This window comes from Sander lucioperca, chromosome 7 (genome assembly GCF_008315115.2).
Source record: "Sander lucioperca isolate FBNREF2018 chromosome 7, SLUC_FBN_1.2, whole genome shotgun sequence".
Taxonomy (NCBI): domain Eukaryota; kingdom Metazoa; phylum Chordata; class Actinopteri; order Perciformes; family Percidae; genus Sander; species Sander lucioperca.
In genome coordinates this window covers 11,491,260-11,507,680 of record NC_050179.1, presented here as the reverse complement: position 1 = coordinate 11,507,680, position 16,421 = coordinate 11,491,260, and the positions used below count along the sequence as shown (strand labels likewise).

The 16,421-nt window shown below is 38.7% G+C and overlaps 1 protein-coding gene across 2 annotated transcripts; it reads right to left on the bottom strand.

The window, feature by feature from the left end:
• Nucleotides 1-495: 495 nt before the first annotated feature.
• Nucleotides 496-16,196, bottom strand: usp3 (ubiquitin specific peptidase 3). 2 transcript variants are annotated; one of them, XM_031282762.2, is made up of 16 exons: nucleotides 15,615-16,193; nucleotides 15,145-15,205; nucleotides 13,943-14,080; nucleotides 13,427-13,510; nucleotides 13,147-13,228; nucleotides 12,890-12,969; nucleotides 12,025-12,138; nucleotides 10,019-10,132; nucleotides 9,581-9,730; nucleotides 8,961-9,067; nucleotides 8,709-8,789; nucleotides 8,463-8,581; nucleotides 8,217-8,330; nucleotides 5,066-5,133; nucleotides 2,336-2,509; nucleotides 496-2,305 (listed from the first exon to the last, which is right to left on the bottom strand). In XM_031282762.2, exons 1-16 carry the CDS (start codon nucleotides 15,703-15,705, stop codon nucleotides 2,038-2,040), a joined length of 1,845 nt encoding a protein of 614 aa, XP_031138622.1. In that variant the 5' UTR covers nucleotides 15,706-16,193; the 3' UTR covers nucleotides 496-2,037. The 2 variants fall into 2 exon arrangements, with proteins under 2 accessions (XP_031138622.1, XP_031138621.1); XM_031282761.2 differs by having other exon boundaries at nucleotides 496-2,509; nucleotides 15,615-16,196.
• Nucleotides 16,197-16,421: the final 225 nt, after the last annotated feature.

Below are 16,421 nucleotides of genomic sequence, written 5' to 3'. Positions count from 1 at the left end.
CTCTGATCTGACAAACAAAAAAAGTAATGTGAGCTTATTATTAGCAGCTGTGATCTAGCCTCTCCACGAGGAAAATAAAATGAGGGGGGGGGGGGGGGGGGAAGTGTCATTAATGGGGACAGAGTAGCGAGCCCAGAGCCACCTGTGAGCAGGAGAGGAAGAGCAGCTGTTCATCATCATACAGGAGTGCTTGTTCCTGCCTGAAAGAGGAGGCTGACTGGCTGGCACGTGTCCCGAGGGGAGCTTTTATGAGTGTGTGTGTGTGTGTGTTTATGTGTGTGTGTGGACGGAAATGTTCGCTAAAGGGAAGAGGAAAACAACACAAAAAAGGCTTACTAAAAATGTTGCTCTCTCTGCTTCAAGGTTGTACTTGGACATATCAAATGCTGTTTTCTATTACAAGACATAAGGGTGTTGGGGATAAACAATGTACCTTCTGGTGTGCACGTGTCCAGCTTGACATATGAAAGTACAGTTACTAACATGTACATCAAATTGTGCAAATATGGTAAAATAGTTTTTTTTATTTCAAATTGGCTTTCAAAGTTTAAAGCAACAGTATATATGCTGAGAGAATTATAGGCATAGAAGTGCATTTTAGAGTTTTGTTTGTCTTTAATTTAGAGCTGCAACTTATAATTATTTTCATCATTAATGAATCTGCCAATTATTTTCCTGACTAATTGATTAAATGTTTGGTAAAAAAACGAAGTGAAAAATACACCATCACAATTTCCTAGACCCCAAGATAGTCTTCAAATCATTTTTTTGTCTGAAGAGCTGTCTAAAACCCAGGCGTAATAAGCAAGACAAGTACACAGTAAATGCTCACATTTAAGAACCAAGAACCATTAAAGGTTTGGCATTTTTGCTTAAAGAATGACTTCAATGCCTAGTAGATTATCAAAACAGTTGCGTATCAATTTTCTGTTGACCTACTTATTGTTTCAGCTCTACAATAACTAACAATAACAGTTTAATCTATCAAACCGCAAACTAAAATCAGTGAACACTAGTCAATTGTATAAATGTTTCAATATTTTTCTAGTTATTAATTTTATAGTTCACAAATTTGAATCCTATTCAAAGGTGAATCACAAATAAACTCCACTTGGACTTTAAGGGAGACTTTTCCTTATGAGAATGTGGTGGCATTATTGTCTTATTATTCTGACTTTAGTAATTTAAATAATAATGGGAGCTTCTGCCACTTAAGATTACTAAAAGCAGACATTAGCACCTAGTGGATCAGAAAAGGCAAGGTTTTTTTTTTTTTTTCCACAGATAAAAAAAAAGAAAAGAAAATCAAATATTTGAAAAAGATTATCCATTGTATTTTGTCATGTTAACTTTGTCCGATACATGTTTTTAAAAGAGAATTTCCTCGGCCTGTTTCTAAGCCCATTTCAGATCAACGTAAAATGACGAATTAAACTCCAGCATCAATACAGACAAACAAAACTATTTAAGAATGATCATTTCTTTCACATTGGTTCTGGTCAACAAGTTAAAACAACTTTCTAAAGCCCTAATTAGCACTTGTCAGTCAATAAATGCATTGCATTCTATATCCTAAAATCTTCCCAAATAACTGGAAAACAAAACTACGAGGTTTTCAAGAGGTGGAAATTACAAAATTAGAAACTTTAAAAACAATAGAAACTCCAAATATTGTTACAATGACAGTGTCTTGACACAATCAATCTCTTCAGTCTAGGCTAAACATTGGACCAACTGAGGTTTTCCAAGGCTACAGCTTTAGTTAATTATCTTAAACCTTTGGAATCTATTACATACAGAGAAGTCTACCTCAACTCAGGGATACAACATCAAGGAAATAAACACAAAAAGTCATATTAACAAAACCCAAGCAGCAAATTATACATGATGCTGTCAAGCAGGTCATAAACAACTAAATAGTTGCACTTGCATACATTAAACGTGGAAATTAACTATTTAAAATCAAGCACTGTGAAAAATGTGATTGAGGTGAAGACAAAATTGAGTGAGGAGCTGGTCTGAGGCAATCTGACAGAATCATTGTGCAACGGCTTGTATAGCTTGGCTGGCTTCCTCTCTTGCAGCCTTGTCTGAGGTATCCCTATCTGTCGCAGCCTCCACTGAAGCTGTGTCGGCTTTATGCAGTTCAGTCATGTCTTCACCCACATTTTCCAATGCAGCATTATCTGGGGCTGCCACGTCCTGGGTATTCATGTGTGAGGCTGGCACATCCATTAAAACCATGTCTGTGGCAACCGTGTCTGCTGCTGCAGCCTTGTCCTGAGCATCTGCTTCTGAGGGACCACTGTCCATGGCTGCTGTGTCCACAGCAGGCTTGTTCCTGGCCGTCTTGTCTGAGGCCCCCTGTTCAGTCCTCTCCACGTAGAAGAGGATGTAGGCCTTGGCCTTCCTCACTGTGTCCTCATTGGTCAGAGTCACGGTGCTGTCGTTGAAGTGGTACCATCGACCCTCGTGGCTGCCATATGCTGTATAATGTCCTGATCCAACCCTGTGAACACAGACACACATATCACCTTCTGCTGTCTGGCTTTTTACAAGACTGCATGTATTGCTGCTGAAGTGAGAGGGACACCATCAGCTCTGCAGTGCAACATTGCCACCTAGAGGCCAAAATGTAAAACAGCAGCAGTTTGATAAACAATTATTGGCATACCTTAATGCATTTTTCAAGGACTCTCCGTGTTAATGCCTTTCAGAGTTTAGTGGCTACATGAACTACTTGTTAAACTGCAGCTTTTCTACAAAATTGCATCTTAATTGTTTATACAGCAAATAGGTGACTGACAGCCAACTTTGGTAGGCAGAGCTGGTCGGCAGATGACAATGTTTAGATTCCTAGTTGAATGTTAAACTTTTTTTCTTCTCCAGGGGGAAAACACCTATCGACTCCTAGATAGATGGAAAACACCGATAGATAGATGGAAAACACGATAGATAGATGGAAAACACCGATAGATAGATGGAAAACACCGATAGATAGATAGAAAACACCGATAGATAGATAGAAAACACCGATAGATAGATGGAAAACACGATAGATAGATGGAAAACACCGATAGATAGATGGAAAACACCGATAGATAGATGGAAAACACCGATAGATGGAATAGATGGAATAGATGGAATAGATAGATAGATAGATAGATAGATAGAAAACACCGATAGATAGATGGAAAACACCGATAGATAGATGGAATAGATGGAATAGATGGATAGATAGATAGATAGATAGATAGATAGATAGATAGAAAACACGATAGATGGATGGAAAACACCGATAGATGGATGGAAACACCGATAGATGGATGGAAAACACCGATAGATCGATACAGTGAGGAAAATAAGTATTTGAACACCTTGCTATTTTGCAAGTTCTCCCACTTAGAAATCATGGAGGGGTCTGAAATTGTCATCGTAGGTGCATGTCCACTGTGAGAGACAATCTAAAAAAAAAATCCAGAAATCACAATGTATGATTTTTTAACTATTTATTTGTATGATACAGCTGCAAATAAGTATTTGAACACCTGAGAAAATCAATGTTAATATTTGGTACAGTATCCTTTGTTTGCAATTACAGAGGTCAAACGTTTCCTGTAGTTTTTCACCAGGTTTGCACACACTGCAGGAGGGATTTTGGCCCACTCCTCCACACAGATCTTCTCTAGATCAGTCAGGTTTCTGGGCTGTCGCTGAGAAACACAGAGTTTGAGCTCCCTCCAAAGATTCTCTATTGGGTTTAGGTCTGGAGACTGGCTAGGCCACGCCAGAACCTTGATATGCTTCTTACAGAGCCACTCCTTGGTTATCCTGGCTGTGTGCTTCGGGTCATTGTCATGTTGGAAGACCCAGCCTCGACCCATCTTCAATGGTCTAACTGAGGGAAGGAGGTTGTTCCCCAAAATCTCGCAATACATGGCCCCGGTCATCCTCTCCTTAATACAGTGCAGTCGCCCTGTCCCATGTGCAGAAAAACACCCCCAAAGCATGATGCTACCACCCCCATGCTTCACAGTAGGGATGGTGTTCTTGGGATGGTACTCATCATTCTTCTTCCTCCAAACACGGTTAGTGGAATTATGACCAAAAAGTTCTATTTTGGTCTCATCTGACCACATGACTTTCTCCCATGACTCCTCTGGATCATCCAAATGGTCATTGGCAAACTTAAGACGGGCCTTGACATGTGCTGGTTTAAGCAGGGGAACCTTCCGTGCCATGCATGATTTCAAACCATGACGTCTTAGTGTATTACCAACAGTAACCTTGGAAACGGTGGTCCCAGCTCTTTTCAGGTCATTGACCAGCTCCTCCCGTGTAGTTCTGGGCTGATTTCTCACCTTTCTTAGGATCATTGAGACCCCACGAGGTGAGATCTTGCATGGAGCCCCAGTCCGAGGGAGATTGACAGTCATGTTTAGCTTCTTCCATTTTCTAATGATTGCTCCAACAGTGGACCTTTTTTCACCAAGCTGCTTGGCAATTTCCCCGTAGCCCTTTCCAGCCTTGTGGAGGTGTACAATTTTGTCTCTAGTGTCTTTGGACAGCTCTTTGGTCTTGGCCATGTTAGTAGTTGGATTCTTACTGATTGTATGGGGTGGACAGGTGTCTTTATGCAGCTAACGACCTCAAATAGGTGCATCGAATTTAGGATAATAAATGGAGTGGAGGTGGACATTTTAAAGGCAGACTAACAGGTCTTTGAGGGTCAGAATTCTAGCTGATAGACAGGTGTTCAAATACTTATTTGCAGCTGTATCATACAAATAAATAGTTCAAAAATCATATATTGTGATTTCTGGATTTTTTCTTTTTTTAGATTATGTCTCACACAGTGGACATGCACCTACGATGACAATTTCAGACACCTCCATGATTTCTAAGTGGGAGAACTTGCAAAATAGCAGGGTGTTCAAATACTTATTTTCCTCACTGTAGATCAGACAGACAGACAGACAGACAGACAGACAGACAGACAGACAGACAGACATTAATTTCAACTTCTCCGTCTGTGTATTTAAATAGGGGTACTTCATCTACTCACCCAGATCCATGATGGACTACAACAGCAACAAGGTCATACAGGCAGCTTTCCGGTAATGAATTATCTGGCTGCAAACATAAAAAAAACAAGATAAGATACTTCTTTTCTGGGCTCTCAATTCCAACCAAAACATCATTCCTCAAAGATTTACAACTTAAAAGGAGACACTTAGCAGCTGGACATGTATGCAAGCCAGAGGTCTCAAACATAAAAGTCAGAAAGGTTTCACATGAAAATGATGGTATTCTTAAATTCCCAAAAACCTTGGTAGTTACAGAGTCAGCACGACAGAGGACAGAAGGACGAGAGGCTCCACCAACTCCAATACGATAAAACTTAAAGAATGACAACAAACAGGAATAATTTCATAGGAAACTCAAGTTTACACTACAAACTCCACTCAGAGTTTAACAGATAACAGAATTGCTGTCGAACAGTGCCCCTGGAGGCATCAGTTCAGACACTTCAGAGGGTAAACGCTCTGACCTTAGACCATAGACTGTAAAAATGACAGACAAAGCTTCCGGGCCTGAAAAGTGAAGCCAATGCGGAAGTACCTTAAACCTGCATTCTTAACTCTTCTTCTAATTTTCAGCAGGGGGCGACTCCACTGGTTGCAAAAAGAAGTCTGTTACTATAGAAGTCTATGGGAAAATAACCCTTTTTCTCACTTGATTTATTACCTCATTAAACATTTTCATAATGTGTGTAGGCTGTGTACATTAAAATAGCCTCGACCTTGCTATAGGGTTAATTGGAAAGTTAATTGGAACATTTTGTCGCCTAAAAATGTCTTGTTCAGCGTTATGCCAACCAAGTTAGCTAGCTACCGCTAGCTGGTAATGTAAGAGAAAGTTTGCCGATTTTCTGTGGCAGTACCCAGAGGTCCGCGTTCACCCGCCGGTAAATCTCCGCTGGACGACTCGCTTCAGAAGGGTTGAAAATCTACAACTTTCCCCCTTTGGCATTAGCTTAACGTGGCACCATTGCAACCTTAAACAACACAGGCTTGGCCGCCTCATCCTCTTCAGCTCCCCCCTCTCAAAAATCGTCAACCAACCAAAACTCGAGGCTTCAAAACAGCAGTCCAAAAACCAATGGGTGACGTCACAGATGCTGCGTCCACTATTTTTACAGTAGTCTGTATCATATGATTTACACAATAAAGTAAAAAAACAAAAAACAAAAATACAATCCATGTCTTTGACACAGAATGGCCTAAGTACATTACATGCTCTACACAACTAACCAATCAAAATTACATCAGCAGCAGGAATGCCAAACACAGTCATGGAAACAAGTGCGGGCCTTCTTATATACTGTCTATGCCTATATGGCTGGTTGCAGATCGGTCACTAATGCAAGTATCCCCCAGTGATCCAAATAGTAAATAATAAATGCACTACAGATGGTGGTACAGATGGTAACTGATTTGCCCATTACAGTTCATCCTTAAATTTAACATTTACATTTCTTTCTCCCTTTATCACAATCAAACTCTCAACAAGATTATTTCCATTATTGATTAACCGGTCAACTATTTTCTCAATGGGCGTCCGAACAGCTCAGTTGGTAGAGCGTGCGCCCATATATAGAGGTTTACTCCTCAACGCAGCGGGCCCAGGTTGGACTCCGATCTGCGGCCCTTTGCTGCATGTCATTCCCCCTCTCTCTCCCCTTTCATGTCTTCAGCTGTCCTGTATAAATAAAGGCCGAAAAAAACAAACCAAAAAAAAAAACAACTATTTTCTCAATTACTCATTTAGTCTATAAAATGTTAGAAAACTGAAATATGCCGTCCCAAAGCCTAAATTGACGTCTTCAAATGTCTTGTATTGTCCGACCAACAGCATCAGTTCTCATAGAAAACTAAGAAAACCAGCAAATCCTCACATTTGAATTTTAAGCATTTTTGCTTAAAGGTGCTCTAAGCGATGTTGGGTGACAGCCGTTCTTGCTGACGTTCAAAGTATTTTCAAAAAGGAGGCTAGCTCGCCCCTCCCTCCTCCCCCAAATCCTTCTTGTCGGTTATTGGCTGGAACGCTGGAAGACTGTTATGTTTCATGGTGCAGGTTGGCCAGTTTGTTTTTGTTGGCGTTTGTGGAGCCTGGGCTGTCTACAGAGACCGCGTTTTATTTTACAGTGTGTTCAGGGGACAGGCAGCTAGCGGATAGTGAGGAGATGTTTGCTTTATGTGACAAAAAATGTTGTAGCCTAAAAAACACATGACATCGCTTAGAGCACCTTTAAAACAAAGACTGACATTTAATCAACTATCCAGATAGTTGCCGAATAATTTAATGCTGATCTAATTGATTGTTTCAGCTCTATTAGTGTGTACATGATGGAATTTTAAGACAATTCCCATTATTTTCTAGATGTAGTGTATCTCTGGTCAGACAGCAGAGGCCAACATTGATTTCTCTGGTTGTCAACTCGCAAAACGTTTTTTTTCTCTGTGGATATAAATCCATCATCAGCTGACTAAGAGGAAAATTCAGTTTAACTTAATCACCAGTTTGGCAAAGGAGCAATTGTAATTTATGTATATAAAAAGACTGTCTATATCTATATTTTAAAAAGTCTTTTCTTCATGCTGTCTGCGGCTCCACTGCTTGTGCCCAACTTATAATGCAGCCATTTTAGTTCATATTTCACATGCATTACCAAGTCAGCTGTCAGTATTTCGCTTGAGATCTTTCCATGGTGTGACTAGTGTCTTGATTCATTTTCAGTTACCAAACCATACCTCTTCATTACGAAGGTTTGAATTTAGCACAAGCACTCTAAATTCTTGTGGTATTGTGGTGTTGTCTATAAGTATAACTGAGGTAATGTAAACTATGAACATTTCGCCAAACTTGTATTTCTCCTGGAATTTTAATAACATCAGACACAGAAAAGCAGGGATGGCTTATTGATACAAGTTTTTGTGAGGATGTTTATTTATTTTGCAAAACTGCAGCTAATTTTGAAAGGGCACAGCTGGCCTCCGATTATATATATATATATATATATTTTTTTTTTTTAATATATATATAATAATAAATATATATTATTCCTTGTTTTTTCATATTTTTTAGACTGATTTCAAATATACAATTTAAAAACTACATTGTGAAATTCTGTGATTTCTCTGTTTTGAGCTCACCTCAAGTAAGTAGCCTCTCATGTCCATGCCTTTCAGTGGAAATTCCACATAGGTATCCACCTTGTTTCTCAAAAAGGCCGTCCAGTGAAACCTTTTAAGGTGCAGACACAAAACCTAATAATACAGGAAATAAAACCAATCCAATTATACCCAAACACAACATTTTCCCAACTACTTTACTTGCATGCAATACACTTTCAAATGAGTAAATTGTTAATAAAAAGGATTGAGAATTTCTGTCTCTACCTTTGGCAGCTTCTGGATCCAGAACTTCTTTGTGGATTTCTGTCGTTTTTTACACTTATGGCAATAGTACAGCTCTGTTTCATCAAGTTCTTCCAGGTCAGTGAAGCTACGTACGCAGTCTAAAAGAAAAACCAAATAATAGAAAATGGGGCCATTAATCTCAGGAGTACAGAATTAGAAACTAAAACTGCCACCAAAAAAAAAAGAAGTCTAATGAGTCATTACCTCTGACAGTGGAAAACTTACCACGTAAAGTGCAGGTCGGCCCTGGCTCCTGGTCCTTACTTCTCTTTTGTCTGAACTGGCTGGGAATGTCCAAAGACAGATCTGAGTGAAAAAGAGTGGAAATAAATGATCTCATACCTCTTAGTGCTTTAATTATATGTCCTTTAGTAACTGTTTGCATTCTTTCTTTTTCATTAAAAAAAGAGAAAAAATACTGAGTCTTTTTTCAACTTGCTGTATCTGGCTGTTCACTAACAAAGGTTGTTGTCTTACCAAGAAATGGATCAAACTTCCGAGATTCTGTTCCACATATCAGACAGTTGACTTCATTCTGAAGTATGCCACCAAAATTGGATGTGACCACACTGGCAGTCCCATTTCTGTTCAACATAAAGCAGTTTTAATTGGGGCTGTCAATCAATTGAAATATTGAATCGCAATTAATCGCATGAATGTTCATAGTTAACTTACAATTGATCACTAATTAATCACACTTTTTTATCTGTTCTAAATGTACTTTAAAAGGGGATATTTGTTCAAGTTTTTAATGCTCTTATCAACATGGGGGCGAACAAATATGCACCTCACATGTGGGAAAATAAAGGCTCACAAAAACACCCCTTTCTACTAAGTGGGATCAAAGCAGGGTGATACAAAAAATTAATAAAAAAAAAAAAGAAACAAAAGTGTGAGAGAAACTGACTTGGTGGAGGCTATGTGCGACGCGAGGCATATGCTGGAACGGGAGTTGCCTGGCCGCTGCAATCATGTTGTGTGCACCATAAGTTTGCAGTCTATGTTCAATGTCCCACTGTCTGGCTACTTGCAGAAAAGTGCTCGGCGCACGTGGCAGAAACACATTCAACAAAAATTGTAAGGTTGCATGGGCTTACATGCAGCATTTGCCTTCCGCAGTGGAAAGTCTGACCCCATCCTGAGGTGAGAGTGAATGAGATGCCCCGTTGCGACTGTACTGGAGCTCCCTGTGGAGGTGGTCCAGCAGGTAACGCATGAACTCATGTGCATCCTGCTGCTGATAGCCTCTGGACACAAAAACACAGATTTAAATGGCATTAGTGTGATAAATCACAATAGTTTCAGTCTGTGATGCTTAATGCATCTTCGATAATATCTTGACTATAATATGCTACACTTAAAGAGATATTTCGATTCAAATCCAGCTCTGTGCCATCTTAGTGTGGGCATTGTATGCTGGTTTAAAATCAGCGAGTACCCCTTTAAGCAAATTGACAGAAAACAGAACTAAGAAGTAAATCGTTTATTGCTCCAGCATAATGAGCTTAATTCTGGCAAATACTCTGTTGGCATACCTGAAACTTGGCATGATTTTCCATATAGCATAAAATAAGGAGTCTGGACTGAAGGCCGTCTGGCTTCCTTGCCACAGGGAACAAAGGGTTTTCCTGAACTCCTCCACCAAAGACCTGTTCAACATAAAGCAACCCTGTTACCCTGCAGCACAACCGGGGACAATCAACATCTTAAGCCTGTCTAATACTCTATGGGTAAAACTAAGTTTACATAAGACACCAAGACTTATAAATACTTGACACACAAACACAAACAACCTTGTCAGATTACATTACAATGTACAGTGTTTTTTTCTGGTCATTCATTGTAGTAGTGCAGTGCCCGTTCAAAACAGGTCTGTTTGGAATGGGCTGATTGCTTGGTCTCCTGTATTGCTGCTTGCAGCTTTCTCAAGAACCGCTTTACTCCGAAATGACTCACAGAAGGCCCCCAAAGCACTTAATATGCAACCATAGGCCTATACTACTGACTTACTGTGTACTTGTTCTTCAGTAGAAAACATTTACCTGACAGACAACGTTGCAGATTAAATTAAAATGTGATCCAATTACTATCCAGCATTATATAAGAGTTGAAAATCTCCACCTTTAAGTACACTGCAAGTTTGTAATCGTTAACGAAAATGAACGAAATAACGAAAACTAGGTGTCAGTGAACAGTCGTTAACTGAAATAAAAATTAAAACGAGATAACTAAACTAAAACTGTAATGTCTGTTTGCAAAACTAACTAAAATAAAATTATCGAGTAAATATCCTTAGTTTTCGTCTTTGTCGATGTCTTTCATAGAGCAAATAATGTTATCTTTCCGACCATAACATTTCCCGTAGACATGTAGAGTTTCCGACTGGGAACCCAGAAATTCCGACATTCCATGTCAAATTGAACACAACATAGTCCATGCCCCTCGCCTGGCATCATTGCGGTACCGAAAGTCGGAAGAAAGTGGCAGTCCTATTTGATTATGACTGTGTCAGATAAAAGCAACTGCCTTGCAGGGGAAGGTGGTAAAATATGTGGATGCTTTATTACAGGGAAAAATCCCACGAATTTGAAAGTACATTTGAGAAGCACACACAAGCTAGGAGGCTAACCTAGCTTACCATAACAAGGTAAAGGAGACCGCAAAGCCTCCTTTCCCCGAAACAGAAGCTAACCCCGGTACAGGGCATGGATACAGGGCCAGGCAGCATGACAGAGACAACAGCAGGACAGAGAACACATAGGAGGGCTTTCACCGGCGACCCGATAGCTGCTGGTTAGTAAATACGCAGGAACACCAAAAGCGGGAGGAAGCGTGGGTTAATATGTGGATTGATACTGGGATGTCTACACAACTGTGAGAGTTGATTGACTTCAAAAAGTTCGCCACTTTACTCGAACCAAAGTTCAAAACACCTGTTCATGTATGTCTTCTTTAGTCTGTTGGCTATTTAGGTTTTTTTCCTGGAACACGTCACTTACACATTTTGCACTTACTGCGGCGTCTTGTGTAGACTGTTTACATATTTATGACCATATGTAGGCTACGTTTTATGTACTGGTGTTATTGTTGAATACATTGTGAATACATATTTCTAAAATTGTATGATGTTTTTGTTGAGTTATTATTACACAATACTTTTTCTGACCTCTTTGAATCCCCCGACAAATAACCCATATTACAAAAAAAGACTAAAACTAATAAAAACTAAACTAAAACTAAGCATTTTCAAAAAATAAAAACTAAACTAGCAAACCTGCTTTAAAAACTAATTAAAACTAAACTGAATTTGAAAACAAAAAGTCAAAACTAAATAAAAATAAAAACTAATGAAAAATGCAAAACTATAATAACCTTGGTACATTGTGATGATAATGCCTCTCTAAGAAAATATTTCTGAAACAGTCATCTTCCATGATCACTGACAAATAACAATTTTGTCAATTTTATATTTGTTGAAAATATTTTTTTAGATTAATGCACTCTGTCCATGAAACCTCCCTCCTACAGAAGAGGACCTTACACACTGTTGTCCCCTTGGCTTCGGGTGTGGTACATCCTTCTTCCTGCCGTCTTACCACTGCGTAGAGCCACTGCAGGCAACTCCTTGAAATAACAGCTGAACTGCTCGATGTTGCTGTCAAGAAACATGATTTTGTATTAACAGTTTTGACACCGAAAATTAGCAAAAAATATAGCAGGCAGGAACATCCGTAAATAAGCGTGAGTGGCCTAAGCACACTGTGTTAGAAAGGAACAGAGTACATTACTATAAAGCCCTTTACATATAAGATGTTTTGGCTTTTTATTGCAGAAAAATCAATCTATATTACATTATTGCTGTCCCTTATCCAAATCATGCCAGTTCTTTTTAGATTTACTGATTCTTTTAATTACTTATTGACTTTTTAATGGGGAAACCAGTGTTGCCATGCAAGGATAATATAAATACAACTATTATACAACTAGAAATCCACAGCCATAAGTTAGCTTTATAAAAAGGTACATTTCAAGTTCATGCAAATTGATTTTATGACTGAAAACTAATGGCTGCCTGGAAATTAGGAAAACTGATTGCTTATTTCAAAAATCTATGGCATGCTTTAGTAAATGGCCAGCTGTACTATAAAAATGTATTTGATATAAAAAGGTTAATGTGAAAACACACCAGTCCTTTGGGAAACAGAAAAAATGTGTGTTGGCTGGGAAATCTATCCTTTGACTGTCTTGTTTCAAAGCACCCTGTGTGATTCCTCTGACTGCGCCCGAGACTGTATTAATAAAGGATGACTGGTCGTGGGGCCCTGGGTCTACAGGGGCAGAGCTACTGATCATGCCGCAAACCCAGTTTACCAACAACATTCTTCATTTTCAGTGCAGAGCCTTACCTGAGGGATTGCAGAATTGCATTCATGAAGCAAGTGTTGCCTAAATTCCGCAGGCCTGTAGCACCTAAAGCCGCCCCATCCTGACAGAAAGAAGAAATGCATAAAGATATACATTCAATTTACCTTTTTTTATTTAAAAAAAAAAAAAAAAAAAAAAAAAAACATGACTTAAAAAATGTGGAGTGGCTGCAACGTACGGCAGCTTCTTTAAAAAAAAAAAAAAAAAAAATCAATCATAATATTTTTCAGCCACTTACACTGTCTTTCAACAACTTTCCATCTGGAGCTGGGCTTTCCTGGAGTTTTCTTTTCCTCTGTCTGTCACCCATCAGTGCTGAGCTTTAAGAGGGAAAAACATTTTATTTTTTGGGCAGATACATCTTAAATTCGCCTTTTTAGTCAAACACTGTCAAACTACCAAGACTAATAGTACATTTGAAATAGTTATATACATACTTTGACATGTCTAATGATGATAGAATTAAACAATGAAACAAAAACATATTTAAAGACTTTATTCTTGAGATTTGTACTTACTTTTCTAAACTCTGCAGATGTTCCCTCACTTTCTGCACCTGCCCAAGTTTGGTGTCATTGACAACAAAGTCATCACATCTGTAACTATAAAATCCACATTAGTCAAGACATATACATATTAAAAAAAAAAAGTAATCCACTTATTGAGATTTGGACCCATTAAACTTTGCATAAGAATTGCTGTATTGTTTCACTGTGGTAGCATGCAACATTTAACCATGTGTAAATGTGGCAGAAGGGATTTTCATCAAATACTTCTCAATATAGTTTATAATATTTGGATCACCATTTTTTTGCTTGTAATTAGCACGTAATCATTTTGTGGCATGTAACCATAAGAATGTTGGATCACTTACAAAGTAACTGGTTGGCTTCATGGTGATGATGATATAAAGAAACATTTGGTTTCCATTACAACACCATTAACAATCCTTTAACTGTTTTTATGACTGTACTTTTTGCAGGCCCCACAGTGAGTCACAGATTGTAGAAATAAATAGGTTGAAGGACACTTACCAAAATATGCTGTAGTTGCTGCAGTCCATGCAGACAGAATGATGAGATTTCTCTTTTTCCTGTTTCTCACCCTTCTTTTGACTACTGCCAACGACTTGGCTGTCTTCAAAGTGTTTCTTTGCATGTCCATTGACGTATCTATATAGTAAGAGATTACTTTATAACACACAACATCTGGAACTACCAGAAAATAATCTAATTTAAACAGTTACGGGTATTGGCCTAAGTTACACTCACAAATTTTATCAAAAAATCTGCCCCAAAAAATAGATATTGCGGTTCTGATCTCGAGAACAACTATGCTGCTCCTCATCAACCAGAGCATCTGTTATTCTGAAGAGAAAAATCCCTGATGATCTTTGAAAACCCCAGAGTTATTAAACACCACAAGCTAATGTGTTGATAGTATTTCAAGCTTGGCCTACATTCCTTTGTCCAATCAAAGATGGTAACTGGAAATTACATGTTTCCTTGTTTGATTAGATAAGATTAGAAGAGTCTTTGAGGATTCTGGAAATACTTCCAAAACAGTGTTAAGTCTTGGTAAATTACATGTTTTTTTTAAATACTGACAAAGAATAAAACAGATGCTTAGCTCTGTGACTTAAATGAAAGTATATTACACAAGAAGCAGAAACTGGGGTTAGCCAGTACTATCCTAATACAATCGCAGCGCTGTGAGAATGTTTTAGCCAAATACTTAATGTGTATGTTGTTAACCTCAGGTTTTAAGGGCCATTTTTATACACAGACAGGTAACACTGACTACAATATTTCTGTGTGTATTGCAGCCATTACATGGTTGTATGCAGTGGTGCCCAAACGTCTGAACATGTGAAGGACCCCTAAACTGATAAAAATTAGACCACTGACCCCTATTTAATACGATTTTATCCAAGGGACCCCCATCTGATAGGATTTTTGATTTAAGATGTCTTAATACACAAAATATATGAAACCCATGACCAAAATAGTCATACATTCTGTCATTGTGTTACTTATGGATGGAATTACAGTAAAAAATGTAGTGAAAAAATTATTTAATTTTTAGCTGGGGAACCCCTGAAGGACCCGTGTGGGAATCAATGATATAATTGACTTAAAAGGACTGAGACACACCAGAGCATTAGTTAAGTTCGTAGTTTGGTATGTTTGCTACTCTGAGCACAGCTTTAGTTGCCAACAAATCGACAACAACTTACCTTCCACAATGGACCATCAGACAGGTAAGGCAAATCCATGGACTTTTATTAGACCTGCAAACTGGAGATTAAAGATTAAGTCTCAATTAAGAAGTGTAACGTTACATTTTAAGAAGACAATATACTAATGTGTTTTGCTTTTGCAGGGTTTAAAACAAGAAACCATTTGTGAGCCTGAAATGCTGCCCTGGAGGAAATGCGTACAATGTATTGAATAAAGTATTATAAAAATGTAAAACTGCACCATGCCCTGCTTTAATGGACGTTTCCTTTGTGTGTTGACTGTTAATTGTGATCTGCCCTTGTGATATCTGTTGTTTTGACATATAGCTACATTATATCGCATGTGGCAGTATCGGGGCCAGCTAAGGCTTGGATCCAAATTATTGCGCGCAGACACTGTAAAGTATGTATCCGCTAATGTCGATTTTAGTAAAGTTAAATGAAAGGATGACAAACACTTCTCTTACCGTTGCAACACCAGGAAGACGGAGTACCGTTAGGGAACCTAGAGGTATCGATAGGACAGCTCACATTTGAGTTCAGATGAGGGCACTCCATCAGTTCACAATTCTGAGTAAGTCAGCTAGCTAATGCTTCAGGTCCTAGCCAGCACTACCACACCAACGGTAAGAGGAAAAAGGCAGCTAACAATAGGTAGCCAATTAACCTATTCTAGCTAGCTAACGTTAGCTAGCCAACTAACGTTACTTCTGCTCGCAAACGCACGTTTTCCTGTCTTTGCTGACGCTAACACGTTTCGTAGCTGCTATATTTCTTGCATAATTTCAGGGTACAAAAGTTTACAGAAAAAAAAGGTAATGCCGTTTCAACCCTGATATATTGTAAGTTAAAATAGTAACGTTATCTTTGGTTTATAAGGTACTAGCTAGATAACTGCTGGCGTTTGCCTTTGCCTCAAACAAATGAAAATAACTTGAGGAAGTGACGTTGTGTCTGCCGGCTCGGCCAGAATCTTTGGCCAACTATAAAACAAAGATGAAACAGCTTCTGGGAGTTACGTTTGACTACTTCCTACTTCGCTTACACTATGGCCGCTTAGAGTAACTGTAGGTGCCTCATATTTCGGTTGGCAGTCTTTTCTATTGGATTTATACTTATACCTATTGGGAAGCTCTACTATTTAACCTAATTAAGCCATGTTGTGAGACTTGCGTGACATAACTTTTAGATGTATCATCGTGTTGCGCATGCGTAGTAGCGAGTCACTGCCTCGCTTCGGATAAGTTTTTTTCCTTCTTTTTCCCCCCAAAACG